The 15,930-nt window shown below is 43.3% G+C and overlaps 1 protein-coding gene across 1 annotated transcript in view; it reads right to left on the bottom strand.

Annotated features, from left to right (window-relative positions):
- Nucleotides 1-15,930, bottom strand: part of VPS8 (VPS8 subunit of CORVET complex) — an 84,066-nt gene that overhangs the window by 54,369 nt on the left and 13,767 nt on the right. The window contains exons 7-16 of the mRNA XM_086468502.1: nt 13,310-13,434; nt 11,716-11,802; nt 10,226-10,293; nt 9,447-9,600; nt 9,292-9,351; nt 8,329-8,436; nt 6,806-6,886; nt 5,646-5,816; nt 2,960-3,034; nt 2,209-2,244 (exon numbers count right to left, since the gene is read on the bottom strand). Coding sequence (XP_086324628.1) covers nt 2,209-2,244; nt 2,960-3,034; nt 5,646-5,816; nt 6,806-6,886; nt 8,329-8,436; nt 9,292-9,351; nt 9,447-9,600; nt 10,226-10,293; nt 11,716-11,802; nt 13,310-13,434 — 965 coding nt within the window. The remainder of the gene's footprint in view (nt 1-2,208; nt 2,245-2,959; nt 3,035-5,645; nt 5,817-6,805; nt 6,887-8,328; nt 8,437-9,291; nt 9,352-9,446; nt 9,601-10,225; nt 10,294-11,715; nt 11,803-13,309; nt 13,435-15,930) is intronic.

Raw genomic sequence — 15,930 nt, 5'->3', positions numbered from 1 at the left:
TTTGCTTAGCCTTGCAAAACAAAGTCTTAGAAAGAACACGCATACATGGAATAAACAGACCACAAAGTGATGATCCAGAAAGGAAAAGCTGCTGTTTAACTCAAGTGAAAAGAACAACACTGGAACAAATAGACATAAACAGATCACTAAGAACTGTAGTGTGGAAATTTATAGGGTTTCAGCTGTCAGAGAAAGGATGTTAAAAAAAAAATCTCCTACCAACAGAAACAACGATCAAAAATCCAATGAACTTTCTAGGTAATCTTTGATGGATTTTATGATGTAGCTCCTGCAGTAGCTGGAGACAAAATACAGAGAACCTGATGTTGGGACCTGACAAGATACATCCCAGAGTCCTGAGGGAACTGGCTGATGTAGTTGCCAAGCCATTCTCCATGATATTTGAAAAGTCATGGCAGTCAGGTGAAGTCCCTGGTGAGTGGAAAAAAGGAAACGTTGCACCTGTTTTTAAGAATGGTAGAAAGGAGGACCCTGGGAACTACCGCCCTGTCAGCCTCACCTCTGTGCCTGGGAAGATCATGGAACAGGTCCTCTTAGAAGCTGTGCTAAGGCACATGGTGGACAGGGAGGTGATTCGAGACAGTCAGTACAGCTTCATCAAGGGCAAGTCCTGCCTGACCAACCTGGTAGCCTTCTATGATGGAGTGACTACAGCAGTGGACAAGGGAAGAGCTACGGATGTCATCTATCTGAACTTCTGTAAGGCCTTTGATACGGGCCCCCACAACATCCTTCTCTCCAAATTGTACAGACATGGATTTGATGGGTGGACTGTTAGGTGGGTGAGGAATTGGTTGGATGGTCACATCCAGAGAGTAGTGGTCAACGGCTCAATGTCCAGATGGAGACTGGTGATAAGTGGCATCCCTCAGGGGTCTGTACTGGGACCAGTGCTGTTTAATATCAATGACATAGTGGAATCAACTGCACTCTCAGCAAGTTTGCAGATGACACCAAGCTGGTGGTGCCGTCAACACACCTGAGGGACAGGATGCCGTACAGAGGGCTCTGGACAAACTTGAGAAGTGAGCCCATGTGAACCTCATGAGGTTCAACAAGGCCAAGTGCAAGGTCCTGAACCTGGTTTGGCACAATCCCCAGTATCAACACAGGCTGGGGGGTGAAGGGATTGAGAGCAGCCCTGCCAAGAAGGACTTGTGGATGCTGGTCGACGAAAAGCTAGACATGAGCTGGCAATGTGTACTTGCAGCTCAGAAGGTCAACCGAATCCTGGGCTGCATCAAGAACAGTGTGACCAGCAGACCGAGGGAGGGATTCTCCCCCTCTACTCTGCTCTGGCAAGACCCCACCTGCAGTAGTATGTCCAGCTCTTGAGTCCTCAGCACAAGAAAGACATGGACCTGTTCGAGCGAGTCCAGAGGAGGGCCACAAAAATGATCAGGGGGCTGAAGCACCTCTCCTCTGATGAAAGACTGGGAGAGTTGGGGTTGTTCAGCCTGGATAGGAGAAGGCTCTAAGGACACCTTATTGTGGCCCTTCAGTACTTAAAGGGGGCCTGTAAGAAAAACGGGGGCAATCTTTTTAGCAGGGCCTGTTGCGATAAGACAAGGAGTAATGGCTTTAAACTAGAAAAGGGTAGGTTCAGACTACATATAAGGAAGAAATTTTTTACAACGAGGGTGGTGAAACACTGGCACAGGCTGCCCAGAGATGTGGTAGAAGCCCCATCCCCGGAAACATTCAAGGTCAGGTTGGATGGGACTCTGAGCAACCTGATCCAGCCCAAGATGTCCCTGCTCACTGCAGGGGGGTTGGACTAAATGACCTTTAAAGGTCCCTTCCAGCCCAAACTATCTATGATTACTTGAAATAGATTTCCTTCCACTCCTGTATGCTTATCTGGTAGACAGAAGGCTTACACTTACAGAATTCTCTGAAGTCACACACTGCACTAACTCTGTCTTGTTAACAGAAGCTGGAACATGGCAAGGCATTACATACTGCTTGGGAGAACAAGGTCTCCATTCAGCCTGCAAGTTTATGCAAGCAGGAATCCCATCACGTCCCACCATGGAAAGCAGTGTACCGGCAGTGCTGGCTGTGCGTAGCCATCAGGGATCCCAAACACAATCTCAGAACATGCTTCACGAATGCTCCCTCCCCGCTCTCAAGCTATATTTAAGCAATTCGAACCTATTAAGTTGTACAGTTTTCCTCTCAACATACCTCTCTCCAGCTTCTCAATGTCATGACATGAACAGACTAGAAAAGAAAAAAAGTTATTTATTTACAGTTGCTCATGCAGCCTGTGGTATCCCACAGACCCACCAGAGCATGCTGATACAGGTGAACCTAAGCAAAGCAACCCTCAAGCTTGGCACAGCAGGAATAAATTGGATGTTTGTATTTAACATCCTTTACGTGGCCTTGCAACCCATCTGCTCCAAGACACTACCCCTCACTTCATCCCCTACTTCCACGTGCCATCGTACAGGCCACGTCTCTTTGCCTTTTCACAGACAGCCTGCACTGCAGGACACAAGAAGTGAAAAGGATATTCCTTTTATCATTCCATGCAATAGAGTCTAGTTTTCCCTGTCGTCTTATTGTCTTCTGTTTATTCTCTAGCATGTTTAGGACAGAGAAATTGAAGCTTAGGACAGAGGAGACATCAGTATAGTAATGCTAAATCTACCCTGAAGCAGCACAAACCAAGATACTGTGAAACCATGACAATGTCTTACTGTAACAGGTGTGCATGGCAAGGTTTTGGTAGCAGGGAGGTTATAGTATCCACACTTACTTAGCCCGTACCTTGGTTAATTATTGCACATTCTTTTAATCTCACGACATAAATGTGCAAAGAACCCATCCTCAATTCACATCTCCATAGTATAAAAAATTGCCCTTCTCCTGAAGATGAGCTACCATCAACAGTGAATGCCCTGTATTTTTATTAAAAACTCCCCACATTTACCTTAGTTCCAAGGTAAAAGATCTGACCACCACAGCTGCTGATGGACTGATAACAAGCTTTCTCTCCAACCAATGCCTAGAGGGAGAAAAATTACATGCAAGTAAAACTGCTTTTTATTTTTGTAAAATTTACCAAGAAATATACATACACTTGAACTTTAGAGACACTTTGTAATTCAGAAATCAAAAAGAGGATTGGGAGAGAACACAGATTGCTTGGCAGTAGTCAGTAAAAAAAGCTCTGCTGCCACTCCTTCCTGCTTGTGAATGCAGCTTAAAGTGCTACTGAGCTCTGGCTGCCCAGAAAATACAACGGAGTCATAAGGACCCACAAGCAGTGGGTCCTCCACCAAGTGCTCTATGTCTATCCTTGTGCAAAAAAAAAAAAAAGTTATGGAGGCTCTTTCCTTGCCATCTGCTTCTTCATAAATCTTCCTCAAGAGCAAATGTGTAGGAGACACAGACAGAAAGAATATTGTTGAAGTAAGAGTTGCTACAACAGAAGTTTGCCAGTAAGTAGTTCAAAAGGCTGTATATGGGCACATTTACAGTGTGAGAAATGGAGGACCACATAAAAACTAGAGATTTTACCACAGTGCTCGCTTTCCACTCCACTGCACAGCTACACATGCTAGAGCTATTTGTCCTGTGCTTTTCTCAATCTCGTCAGCTAGGGAAGCTTCCTAGCTGTCTTCCCATTGCTGAAAAGTCTGTCCACTCCAGGGACTGCCGTGATAACACTTCCACCTGCTCAGCACAGAATCTAAAGCTGAAGTTAGAAATACTCCCTGCATCTGTCTTTCGATGCTGCAGTAGAAGAATGGGGTCTGACAGTCTTCATCCACAAACCCAGGCACCTCTGAAACCAGAATATCCCTTATGGGAGTAGCAGCCTCATCTAAGATTTGCCTTCCAGAGCGTCTGCATAACTAACACAGGAAAAGGCATATTTCTGATCCTCTGAGCCACGGGAAAAGACCTAAAAGCCTCCCAGCAGAGGTTGTCCTTGACTCAGTTGCTCTGGAATAGGTTGTCTTGTAACTCCTACTGAAATGCAGGGAATGTGACTGCCTTTTTCATATCCTCAGTATTTCAAAATGGCATTACAGACTTCAGATCTCATCTGTCACTAACAGCCTGTGAATTAAGTAGGGGTCTTCTCTAGACTCACAATAGCATTTTAACAGGCAGCGCTTATTTGGGCCCACCAGTTTTTCAAGCCATGTGTCTCTGGCTTTAATGGCAACCACCAGAAGTCCTTACAGGGCACTGCAGAGTTTCCTGAATTGAGTGAAAGGCTCTGAATAACAACATATCCTAGCAAGGAGAGCTCGTATACCACCTTAAGTGCCAATCTCTAGCTATGTTCTGTCAGGTTGTCCCTGGCAATTCCACATCACGTGGCAGGCAGTACATAAGGTAACTGAGACTAGACTCCACCTTCTGGCTCCTTCTTCCTCAGTATGCATTTGCAGCAGAAAGAATGATAGCAGTGCTAGCAGTGTGAAGCAGATAAGGCAGTGAAAGCCAGATAAGCAGCAGCTATGTAGATCTAAAGGCTGCAAAGACTCCTCATGGATCTGGCCGTTCAGACTGGAAGAAGCACTCTGCTCCTTGGTGCTCAAAAGGGAACCATGACAGAGAGGTCGTTTTTTATGAAATCCTGCCATCCTGCATTGAAGGCACTTCTCCTTGGGCTTCTGGAGCTGATTCATGACCATATGCTGAACTCGAAATCGCAGATGCAAACTACAGACCCACACAAGCCTTCTGCTACCTGTGGGCCAGCAAGTCTCACAGAGCTACAGCAGAATTGAATAGGAATCATAGCGTCCAGCTGTGGAATTTCAGAACCCCTGGTGAAGCACTAGGAGGCCTGAATGCAAGGATGCGCGAAGAAATGCCTTTCCTACACACACTCTTGGCAAACTGTTTCCAAAACAGAGAAAGTGATTTTCTACTGAAAGCAACAACTTGTCCCACAACCATGGCTTTCAAAAGAACCTCCACAATGCTATGGCAACACAAACACCACATCAAAGGGAGTCTGCTGCAGAAGGCACAGGTGGGTTACAGGAGTCACTGAAACTAACACCTATTTCAGCTATAAAACATGTCCAGACACAACAGTGCCAGGATAACAAACAAACAAACAAAAAAAACCCACCACCCCACACACCAAAACAACAAGCATGAAAGTCAAAATAAAATGCAGACAAATAAACAAAAGATGAGAAAGTAGAAAACACAGTGTTTGAAGTGTTGCAATACCCACTGGTATGGATGGGTTTGGTCTTTTACTTCAAATGAGGTAGAACTGTAGTACCTACAAGTGCAGGTACTATGTTTCACGACAAACTGCAAGATGAGGGCAGGGAATGCACGTGCTGCACAGGCACTGCTACGGCAAAGTATTTGTGGCATACAAAGCAGAAAAGCCTATAGGAATCTCTTGAAAAATGAATCAGCTTTTTTCCTGTACAGAGCATTCTGAAGCTTGGTAACTTAAGAGCAGCCCCTAAAAATGTCAATGCACAACAGGAAACATGAACTGTTAGCTGGCCACATCAACACCATGTAAGATTTCTCAGATGCTTCAAAAAGTCTTTTTTTCTAAAGCTCCAGGCTTCCACTTAAGGCATATCTGAAACAGAATCAGCTGACACAAGCAGGTCACTTGTGCCTACCAGGGCTTCACTGACATTGCCTCCCGTAGCCAGCGATTTGAAGTGGCTGCTGTTGTAGACTAGCTGAACTTCAGAGATCTCTATGGTTTCCAGCTCCTCCTGTGTCTGACGATCTATAACATGCAGCTTCTCCACACTGTCCAGAAGCACTGCTGTCCGTGAGTTTATCCACTGAAAAAGCAACAAATCGCAGGTTTGAGCAATGCATACAGAATTAGAGGCCAGCTAAACAGGCTCTGGCCACATCCTCAAGCATCAGTACTGAAGTTCTAGGACAGCTAGAAGCTTTGTTACTATACATGGTCACTTTCCAACATCACCCATGCCTCACTCCAAAGGTAAAGATGGCAAGGCTCCTGGAGTATCAGCTTTAACAATGAGAAAATAACAAGGAACCTTCTTCACAGAAAACACCTGTAGACAAATGGCAATTCCTGTCCTCTCAGTGCACTAATTATGCTCTGGCACACTTTCCATCCAAAGGCCTCAAACAAGGCTACTACAACATCTGTTCTCAAATCCCTTAGGAGGTAAATATGGCATCAGGAGGCATTAAAAAGTGAAATAGTACATCTAAGTTTAACTCAAACCCTGTCATTCATATTCTGTGACTTCTACTTTTATATTCAAAACCCTGCAAATAAAAAGACTTTTTTTTTTTGCTGCTTTTACAATTTTTTTTTTTTAAACAGCCAAGCATATTTGTTAACAAACTTCAAATGCCAGCTGATGTGGAAGTCCATCTTGGTATTTTGGCCTTTCATGTTTTACTCACTGTATTTTACTGAGACAATTACACAAAGTTTGCATTCTTTTTAGTGAGAATAGTGAATAAAAATCTCTTGCCAGATTCTCTCTGGCTCTTGAAAATATTTCCTCAAAAAGGCTACCCCTCCTTCCCAAGAAAGGGCAGTATTGTTGCCTCCACGCTACTCATTTTTTTTGTCCTTTAGCTAACACTTACTGTCTCCTTTGTGCTGGTTTTCCACCGAGTCCCAAGTTTAAGGACATTTTCATTTAAGCCCAGATAAACACAGTCAGTTCTTATGTTGCATTTGTAAAGCCAATAGTATAGAACTAAGGGCTATTGAGATACATTCACAAGAAAACTAGTGCAAAAAAAAAAAAATAATTAACCATTCTGCAGTATTGAGACTTACAGTAAAGTTGATAAGGTCATAGTGTAGATGAAGCTGCCTCTGCTTAGTGACATGTATTGCACCAGTATCATCTCTCTTTACCTAGTAGAGAAACAGGACAAGGCTGACTCAAACCTAAAGACTTTCTTCAGCTCAACCTCTCTGTTCCCAGAGGGCATCACACCAACTCCAGGAGTCTGGAGCTCCCCTCAGACAAGCACGCTGAGTGTGCAGTAGCAGCACACATGCTTCTCAAATGGACCGTAATGTCTCCCTTTCAAAAGCAGTCATGGAAGTGAGGAAGCAGAAGGCTCCGAGCAGGGGGCAGCAAAAATATATGCCCTCTGCTGAATCATTTATTTGTACTACAAGAGTGTATGCCATAAATAAGGTGGCACTACATGTGTTCAAGGGATTGTTCCCCCCTGCCCCACCTCACATATTACATAAGGTTTCTAAAAGGGGTGCAAACCTCCAGCATTCGTACAGAGAGCACCAAAGAAGGACTGATTCTCATTTGCTGACTCCCAAGGGGCTCAGTCCCACTGGAATACTGAATTGAAGGGAAATGTTGCATGACAGCTCCCAGTCAAGAGTTCTCTCTTGTCCCACGCAGGATCTTATCCCGTAAAAGTCAGAACTACAGAACGCTAATGTTAAACTGGCTTTAGTTCATCATCATTTTAAAAAGTATTCTGCAAAGAAAAATTAGGGATTTTTTTACTTTCTGACAATTTGAAGTACAGCAAGAGGGACCTGAATTAAGGTAACATGGCTGTACCACTGGCCATAGCTGAGCTGGGTATTTGTGCAGAGGGTTGTGCTATTGCATGCACAGACATCTCCAGCAAGAGAGGTTTAAACATACACCCTTTTTCTTTCTTCCCAAGTTTACTAAGAGAGAAGATAGAGGAGAAAGAGAATTCAATCCAGACCACACAATGTCTGGGTGCTCGAGCAAAGCTTAAGGTCCAAGACGATAGCAGAGCTGGGAAACAAACTCAGCAGCCCAAAGCCAAAATGCCAGATTTTCTGAAGCCTAGGCACAGTTCTCATACTGAAACCAGACATGAAATCATCTTCAAACAACCATATCTGCATGTGTAATTTCTGCAGATCTAAACAGGACAAGTGGCATGCCCTAAAGCTACATGCCAACAGGATCTGAAAGCTGTTGTCTCTTAGTGGTTTATATGAGTTTTTTCCAGACTTGTGTTTCAAAACAAGAAATAAAATGGTATCTCAAATTCACATCATCTCCCTGAAAACAATCCACATTCTTCTATCTCCAGCAGAAATGAAAGAAGCTTCAAATCAACACTTCTGGAACACATAAAGCTCATGCCTCCAGATTCTGAGGGAAGGGCATCACTGCTTGCTGAAGATCAATGCCCAACAGGTTTGTTTTCCCAAGGTGGTTGCAAGTCACAGTCATCCCTAGCATGCACAGGTATCATACTTTCACTGAGACAGAGGCTCAGTCAGCTGAATATGTGAATAAGACATGACCATCTGAAATGCAGTATAAAACATCCAAGGCTTACCAGAAGAAAATGAACGACATCTCCTCGACAAAATGCAAGCATGGGGTTCACAGAATTCTGTACAGCCACAAAGTGCCATGCCAGAAGAGGGACACTAGAAGGGTCCATCTGTTAGACAAAAAGCACAGCCAGCATTTAAGGTACGCAAGGCAGAACCTCAGTTCCAGGACACATGCTGTTTGTCAGCTGCTGCCCACTGACTTTGCCATGTACACATACAGGCTGCAAAGCAATTTCCTGGTCTGCTGGCAGATGAGCAGTAGCTTGTGCTCTTTGGTCCAGCAACATGGTTTAGGAGTAACGTGTCTCTTGGTAAAGGGGACAGCCAGTCAGAACAAAACCTGTGTCCTAGCCGCTTAATGTAGGATGCAACCTCACACGGATTGATGGACTACAACAAGCTGCAGCTTGCTTGCTGCCTTGTCACCATTCTCTCAATCTAACACATCCCACATCTTCCTCCAGCTGCTTTTCCAAAAGGAATTATACCAGCAACTAGTGAAAGCAAATAACCAAGAGTTGCAAAGACTGTTTAGTGCTCTAATTCCACTTTGTCTCTGTCCCTGCAATTAAGGATTCCATTGTATGGTTCTTATGTAAAGCAACAGCCCCAGTCAAAGGTGATCATAGCCATAATCAGGTCAACATCCCATCTGTGGGTGCATCCAGGCTGCAGCCAGGAAGACAAGAAGCTGAGAGGCTCCTGCATATCTCCCTTCCTGATGATTGGAGAAATTCAGCATCTTCACACAGGTACAGCTGAAAGCAGACTGTTCGCCTCCTGTCTGCCCACAGTCTGAACACATCAGACAAACAGATTATCACTGCAATTCCACAATGCAGAGTTTAGTGTGTGCTGGTAAAGTAGCAATACCAAACACCTGGTCCTAATCTCATGCCCTTCACTCTAGGAACTGTTTGTACCCATAATCCAAAAAGCAACTGTTTGGCTTCATTACTCACACGACCATAGGGAAAGGTCATCCACACTTTCAGAGATGGCTTCAGGCCAATAACCAGTATCTTCAAGAAAAAGAAAAAGACAAAATAAAAGTATGTACCAGAGAACTACTTCCTTGTGATTTCTTACACAAAACCTTCTGTAAGCAGCAAATTACCTTTGTTAGGGAGGCCATGGCCAGCAGTGAATACTGGGTGATAGGATGGTCTCTCAGCTCAACTTTTGCATGTAATGGTTCAATACAGCAAACCTCTCCCTTTGAGCCACTGAAGAGACATCGAGACTCACAGGTCCTCACTCCCATAACCCTCCTGCAAAGAAGAGAAATCAGCTTAGTGGCCAGCTATCAAGAAGAGATCAGCCCAACAATCTCATGAAACCTCAAGAGTGATCCTTCATGTATATTGTTTTTAAAAAGTCCTTTACACAGCTGCAGAGATCACTCTTAGTGTGTCACTGGAAGCAGTCCCATACAGCTGCTCAGATACAAACAAGAATTCCTTAAGATCTTAATACTAAAGTTTTGAAAATTTCTGGACAGGAACAGACTCCTCTAGACTGTCAATCCTTCCTCCTTGTCCTTCTTGAAAAGGCCAAGAAGAAAAGGAGCAGTTACTGCAGGGCAGCTCTCACGAATGAAACAAGGAAAACCAAGAGGCAGCACTTTTATCACAGCTACCAAGAGCCCACAAGGAATGGCAGGATTCTGGACAATACACTGATACCTTAATAACTTAGGCTATTCTTTGACTATTAGACTACCAGATAGCATCTTGCTTCAGCTATGAAATTATACTGCAGCCCTAAATTACACCTTCAACATTCAGACAGTAGCTTTATTTGTTGCAATGGGTTTTTTTTTGCTTAGGTTTTAGAAACTATGACCCAGCATTACTTTCTTGTACTTTCTACGGGTACTTAGAGTTATTGTCTTACTTAAATGACAGTTCAAATACGGAGCCTCCGCTGTCGTTGCAAATTGCAAGCGTCGGGTCATCTGTAAACTGAGAAAATAATTAGATTAAGAATGGCATTAAGAAATAAACTACCAAAAAAAAAGGATAGAAAAAACCCATATGCTATGGCACTATTACCAGCACACAGAAGTACAAGCATTGTACCTACAGAAAGACACCTTTAACATACAGTGTTGAAACAACTACTGGGTTTTTTTATGACGCATAAGAAAAGCAAAGTTTTGTGTTTCAATTTCCCCCCTCCAGCAAGCCCGATTGCTAGACTTTGGTAACAAAGTCCCATTACTTTCTATTGCAGCTCAGAACTACAGCATACCAAAACCTGTGCCACCACTAGAACAGCTCACAGCCCATGAGTTGGTACCACAGTTGATGAATGGGCTGCAGTCACAAACAGACCAAACTTGGAAACATCCAGACCTACTAATGATACCAAATGATCAAGATAAAAAAAGGGTCACAGCCACGGCTGAGGCACCCTTCTAGAGGACTTTGCAACCCAACATCTAGTAACACAAACATCTGGGATGTCTAGCAGTGTCTGAGTTCTCTTCACTGCTTGTACTGCCATCAGGTCATAAGCTAGAGAAGAGAGCCACCAGGAGCAGAGGACCTGGCACAGGGGATTATTCATCTTTTTGCACAGAGCAAAGATGGCAGAGATGGAAGCATGGAAGATGCAGCAGTAAGGGGGCACCTTCACACCCACAAAACATTTTTCGTTAGCCAGGTCAGACCTACCAGTACATGAGAACCTGTCCTTGAACAACGTGCCCCACCAGACCCACTACACTAGTGCCACGTGTGACACTTATGGGTCTGGGATGTCTCAGCAAGGCCCAGGAAAGGAGAAGAGACAGAAGAGTTTGGGTGACTCAGGGTTTGACCAGCATTATGCTCTGGTAGGAAAGGCCCACATAAAGCCACGAACAAAATCAGATCTGAGTTTCTGTGTGTGATGACGACACTACGTTGAACAAGAAGCCATAGATGATTTCTCTTGCAACCCAAACATTTCCAACAAGTTGTCTGAAAAGCTACTGACAGAAGCTACTTTCTACACTTCAAACTCTTTTAAGTTTAAAGTTGGCAAGTCATGTATCTAGGTCAAACCACTGCAAGTTTTAGAGAAATGTATTCTAGCAACTTCATAGATTCTGCATCAGAGAGAAGAGTTATAACAGACAACAACTGTTATTAGTTATACTACAACTCACAGCCAATACTATTATTGCAGCTCTCAAAATACTCAGCTTCTTTTTTAAATAGAATTTCTGCTCATTCTTCTCACCTCTGGATACTATTACCATGTAGCTCCTAGGTAGCTGCTTTCATCTGTACATCTAAAAGCACTACACAAAGAAAATCAACACATCTGACTGACCACAACTGTGTCTTAAAGGAAAAAAAAAAAAGTAGTACAGAAGGAGTACCCGTAGTATTTGTTACCTTGATGTGCAAAATGGCTGTTCCTGGTGGGTGGGCATCTGTTATTGATCGTAGCAGCTTCCCACTGGCCAGATCCCACATTGTGATCTGCAAGCAGATTGTTCTCAGCACACATTTACTGCCAAGGGGTTCTTTCCATCACCTTGCATGTTAGTACATCAATAAATTTCTATATTTCCAATATCCTCCTGGGTTAGTAGGGTCTTCATATCAAAAACAAGTGCTCTGAAATCTGTTCCTGCCCTGTTTTACAAGCAGTTTACTTATCTGCTTGTACTCTTGTGGACAACAATAGGGTTATCTTCACCACTCTGCATCGTGTCCTTTTGGCAAGCTCCCACCACCTGCCCAAACTCACTCACCTCACAGCTATCTGCCTGATAACACAATTAAAGAATGTAAGATAACTTTGCTACCACACAACATTGTTCAGAGTGGTTCAATGCATTTCTCTTACAGAATCAGTGAACAGCTGAATAAACTCTGCTAACACCCGTTAGCAAAACTCAAACATCTCCATGGCTACCATGAACTTTGTCACTCCTCTCCTCCTGTGTTTGCTCAGCATGACAGGTCAGGTACGAGTATGCAGCTTGGTTTGTGCTTTGATATTAAATTCAGGCAATTTCTCAGCTAAGCAGCACAAAGTCCAAACTACTCACTGCATAACCGAGGAATTTTTAGCTCAGAAGGGCTGAGATTACAATTTGAATCAAAGTTTTTATTGGAAATGCTACTTTATATGGCTCCATAAATCATCTGTCAAAGCTTTGTAGACCAGTTGTTTCAGAACTGCTGCTCCAAAATATTTTATCGGCGTATCACTTAAAACTGGCCACTGCTCTGCATGGATCAAATCTGCATTTCCACATGGTCTGGAGCAGTCTGTCATTTAGCTCTATCACATGCACTGGAGTGTGTTTTATCTAGACCGAAATTAAACTAAAAAGAAAAACAAAGGAGCCTTCTTTGTATTCCACAGACATCTAAATTTTACCAAGTTAACTTCTATCCATTTTGGTTTAGTTTCAGTTTTATAACTTTTGTTCAGGAATTGCTTTCTCTCTTCAGGTTCAGAGAAGGGCATAAAACTACAACAGCAGACTCAAACCCCTCCAAAAGCTATGCTGCTTCCATCATGCAACAGAACTAAGGGGCTGGATACGAGTTTCAAGAATTTTGTGTCATCATCACATAAAAACTATCTTTAATTACAAAGCACAGATCTCACAAAGTGACCTAGAAAGACTAAGCTGGATGGTCCTGGTGCTCCATTGCACAGTTTATCAGGAGTAGGACTTATGTCACAATGAGCCATAATTAGTTGAATCCTTCACTACGTTCTGCATCACACAATTCCTCCACAGAAACCTACCCCAATCAATCTAAGTTAGGTCACCAGATGCTGGAACTGGCTGGTCAAAAAAGCTCTGGGCAGATCAAGCCGTGCATACTGCTTCTCAGCACAAAACCAAGTAAGGAACAGCTACATATTGAGTGCGCTTGGCTTGGAGCTACTGCGACCTCTGGATATTCTCTCAGTAACAGCCTGCAGAAGGACAGAGCACTAGACATCTCATCCTAAGGGAATTACCTGTCCTTTCGCAAAGCCACACAGGAGCCTCGAACAGTCATTGTTGATACTGAGAGCAGAGATAGCCCCATACTGGGCCCCAACAGCAGTGCTGCTCAGACACAGACGAAGAGCCTGGTTTTGATCTAGAGCAGAACAATTAATAAGAAAATAAAAAGAAAGAAAGAGCAATGATTAAAATTAACATCATGCAATTATTTACATATACAATTCACTTGGGGTACATTAACAACTCACAGGCTTACAGTTCAGTTTTTAAAAAAGAGTTTACAAGATAAGAGCACATGTTAGTACGGAGAGAGTGGGGCACGGTCTTGCAGGGAAATATTTTAAGTAGTACAAAACAGGCACAGGGAACATGGAAATGCAGAGGTATTACAAATTGAAGAAGAAACTACTAGAAAAAGCAAAGCAATCTCTAGCTTTCCTTTTACTATTCTGCAATGGTGCTTCTGTCATAGCGAGGAAGATGACAGAAAATTAATTATATCTTCTGAGCTTTATACTTCTGTAGGCTGACTTGAGCATCAACTACAAATCCCCGACATAGGCTTTTGGTAATTGTAATTTTACATAACTTTTATTCTTTGGTTTTGTTGATAAAGGCCAGAAGCTGTATGGAAAATGAACTTGTGTCTCCAAGCCACACAGTTAAAATGCTCGATGAGTTCTAGTGCACATAGCTCTTTCTTTGTAAGGAAACAGTAATGATCACCATAGAGTGGCAGAACTTCATTTCCAGAGACACAGGCTGCTGGCCAGCAGGTGCTAACCTGCACAGCCCCCGAGGGGACTGGACTGCTGCCTGGCCATGACCTGTCTGCCCCCTGCAGACAACAACCAACAGGCACCTCTCTTCGGGCTAAGTTCTTCTATGCTTCCACTACAAGAGTCTAGAAATTGCGTTATAAGATGTTGCACTTCAGGCATTATGAATGATAACCTTCTGCCTGTCCTTGGTGCATTGCTCTTAAAAGCTAAGAAAACAAGTGTTCTGGATCTGCTTTTTCCACCTCTCTCTGTTTTTGTCCTCCTTTTGAGTGGGGGAGGAAGAAAAGATGTTTTCTGAGGACTGTTGCAGTGAAGACGAGAGATTTGAAATACATTGGAAGCACCACAGTAACACTGTGTGCAGGATTTCACCTTGAGCAAGGAAGGGAATGGAAGGACACAAGGGGAACAGACAGCAGCTGAGCACCAGAAACCCCCTGGAAGAACTGCTCGAGGCACAGGACACATTTCCCCAAGTTGCAGCACTGCTAGCGATGTGCTAGACGTGAAACAGAGCATGGATATCTCTCTCACTTCTTCCCCAATACAAAGTGATGTATTCATCAGTCTGCACACACAGATTGATGGCTGAGCACACACACACACAGAGCAGGAATCACCTTTCAAATTCTACCAGTATGAAGAGGCATCAGTGGGAGGACGGAAATAAACACTAGCAAGAAGAGTACCCGAACTCATGGATTACTCTAAAGCATGGTTTAGGGTGAGGAGAAAGAGGCTAGGGCCAAGTTCAAATACTTCTTCCCCTCTTTTCCTTGTTTTCCTGCACCTACCTCAATAAACTCATCTACTGTAGTGGCTCAAAAGAAAGTAAAATATTCCTTTTCCTGCAAAGGTGGATAGTGGTAGCAGAGAGGTAGAGATAGAGAGGGTATTACAAACATGACTTGTTCTGCACACCAAGTGAGACAGGGCCTGGCAGAGACAGAAAGGCTGTGGTCTGTTGCAAATTCACAAGGAAGGCTCAGATATTATGGAAAACTGTCAGTGTTGATCTAAACCATGATGACAGCAGTGGTCAAGAGGACACCATGACTGCTCAGAGACACCAGGATTCTTGTAAAAGCTGAAGAGCTCTGCTCTTGAAATCCATGGGAGGAAAAGAGAAAGGTGCCTTCAGTTGACCATATCAATGAAAAACATCATCTCTTCACCAGATGACAAGCAGCCCAGGCAGTTCTGGAAAAGGCTACTTGTTCTGCTCTGCTGGGCCTGCCAGCATAACACCTGATGCTACATGAAGACGGAAGCATCTCCCCTTTCTTCCATTGCAGCCTGGCTTATGCCAGACACAGAGCAAGGGAGTTGCATTTTCAAATAAGAACTGACATTTGCTTGTTTACACTTAGAAATATTTCGTAAAGACGCTGCTCCTGCTGTAAGAGATGTTCAGTTCAGCTACAGGTAGATGAAGATTATCTTTCACAGTTAAATAGTCAGAAACTGTGTAAAACACTACTTTTCATTAGTTTTCCAAACAAATGTGACACTGTTCAAGATAAAAATCCTCTGACAGCCAAGAAGAATGGGAGGGTTCAAGCTGGCTGAATCTACATGTACAGAAGCAGCTCTGAAAGCTCTGACAGTCACACTAGTTACTGTTTAAATAGATACCTAAATTTTATAAGCCTTGATACTCATGTTTAACTAAACAAAGGCTATACACAATTTTCAAGTGACTATACTATGAACGGCTGCCATCATTCAATACATAAGAGAAACATGGAAAAACTACTTCAGTATTTTCAGTACCACTATAGAGAAAAATTAAAAAAGCACCATGCAATTCATTGCATCTGCCACTCAAGCACAACACAGAGCCTTCCTGA

This window comes from Leptosomus discolor, chromosome 7 (genome assembly GCF_034619465.1).
Source record: "Leptosomus discolor isolate bLepDis1 chromosome 7, bLepDis1.hap2, whole genome shotgun sequence".
In the NCBI taxonomy this organism is placed as follows: Eukaryota; Metazoa; Chordata; class Aves; order Leptosomiformes; family Leptosomidae; genus Leptosomus; species Leptosomus discolor.
Note: the sequence above shows the minus strand (reverse complement) of the source record. Positions and strands in the feature narration are given on the sequence as shown.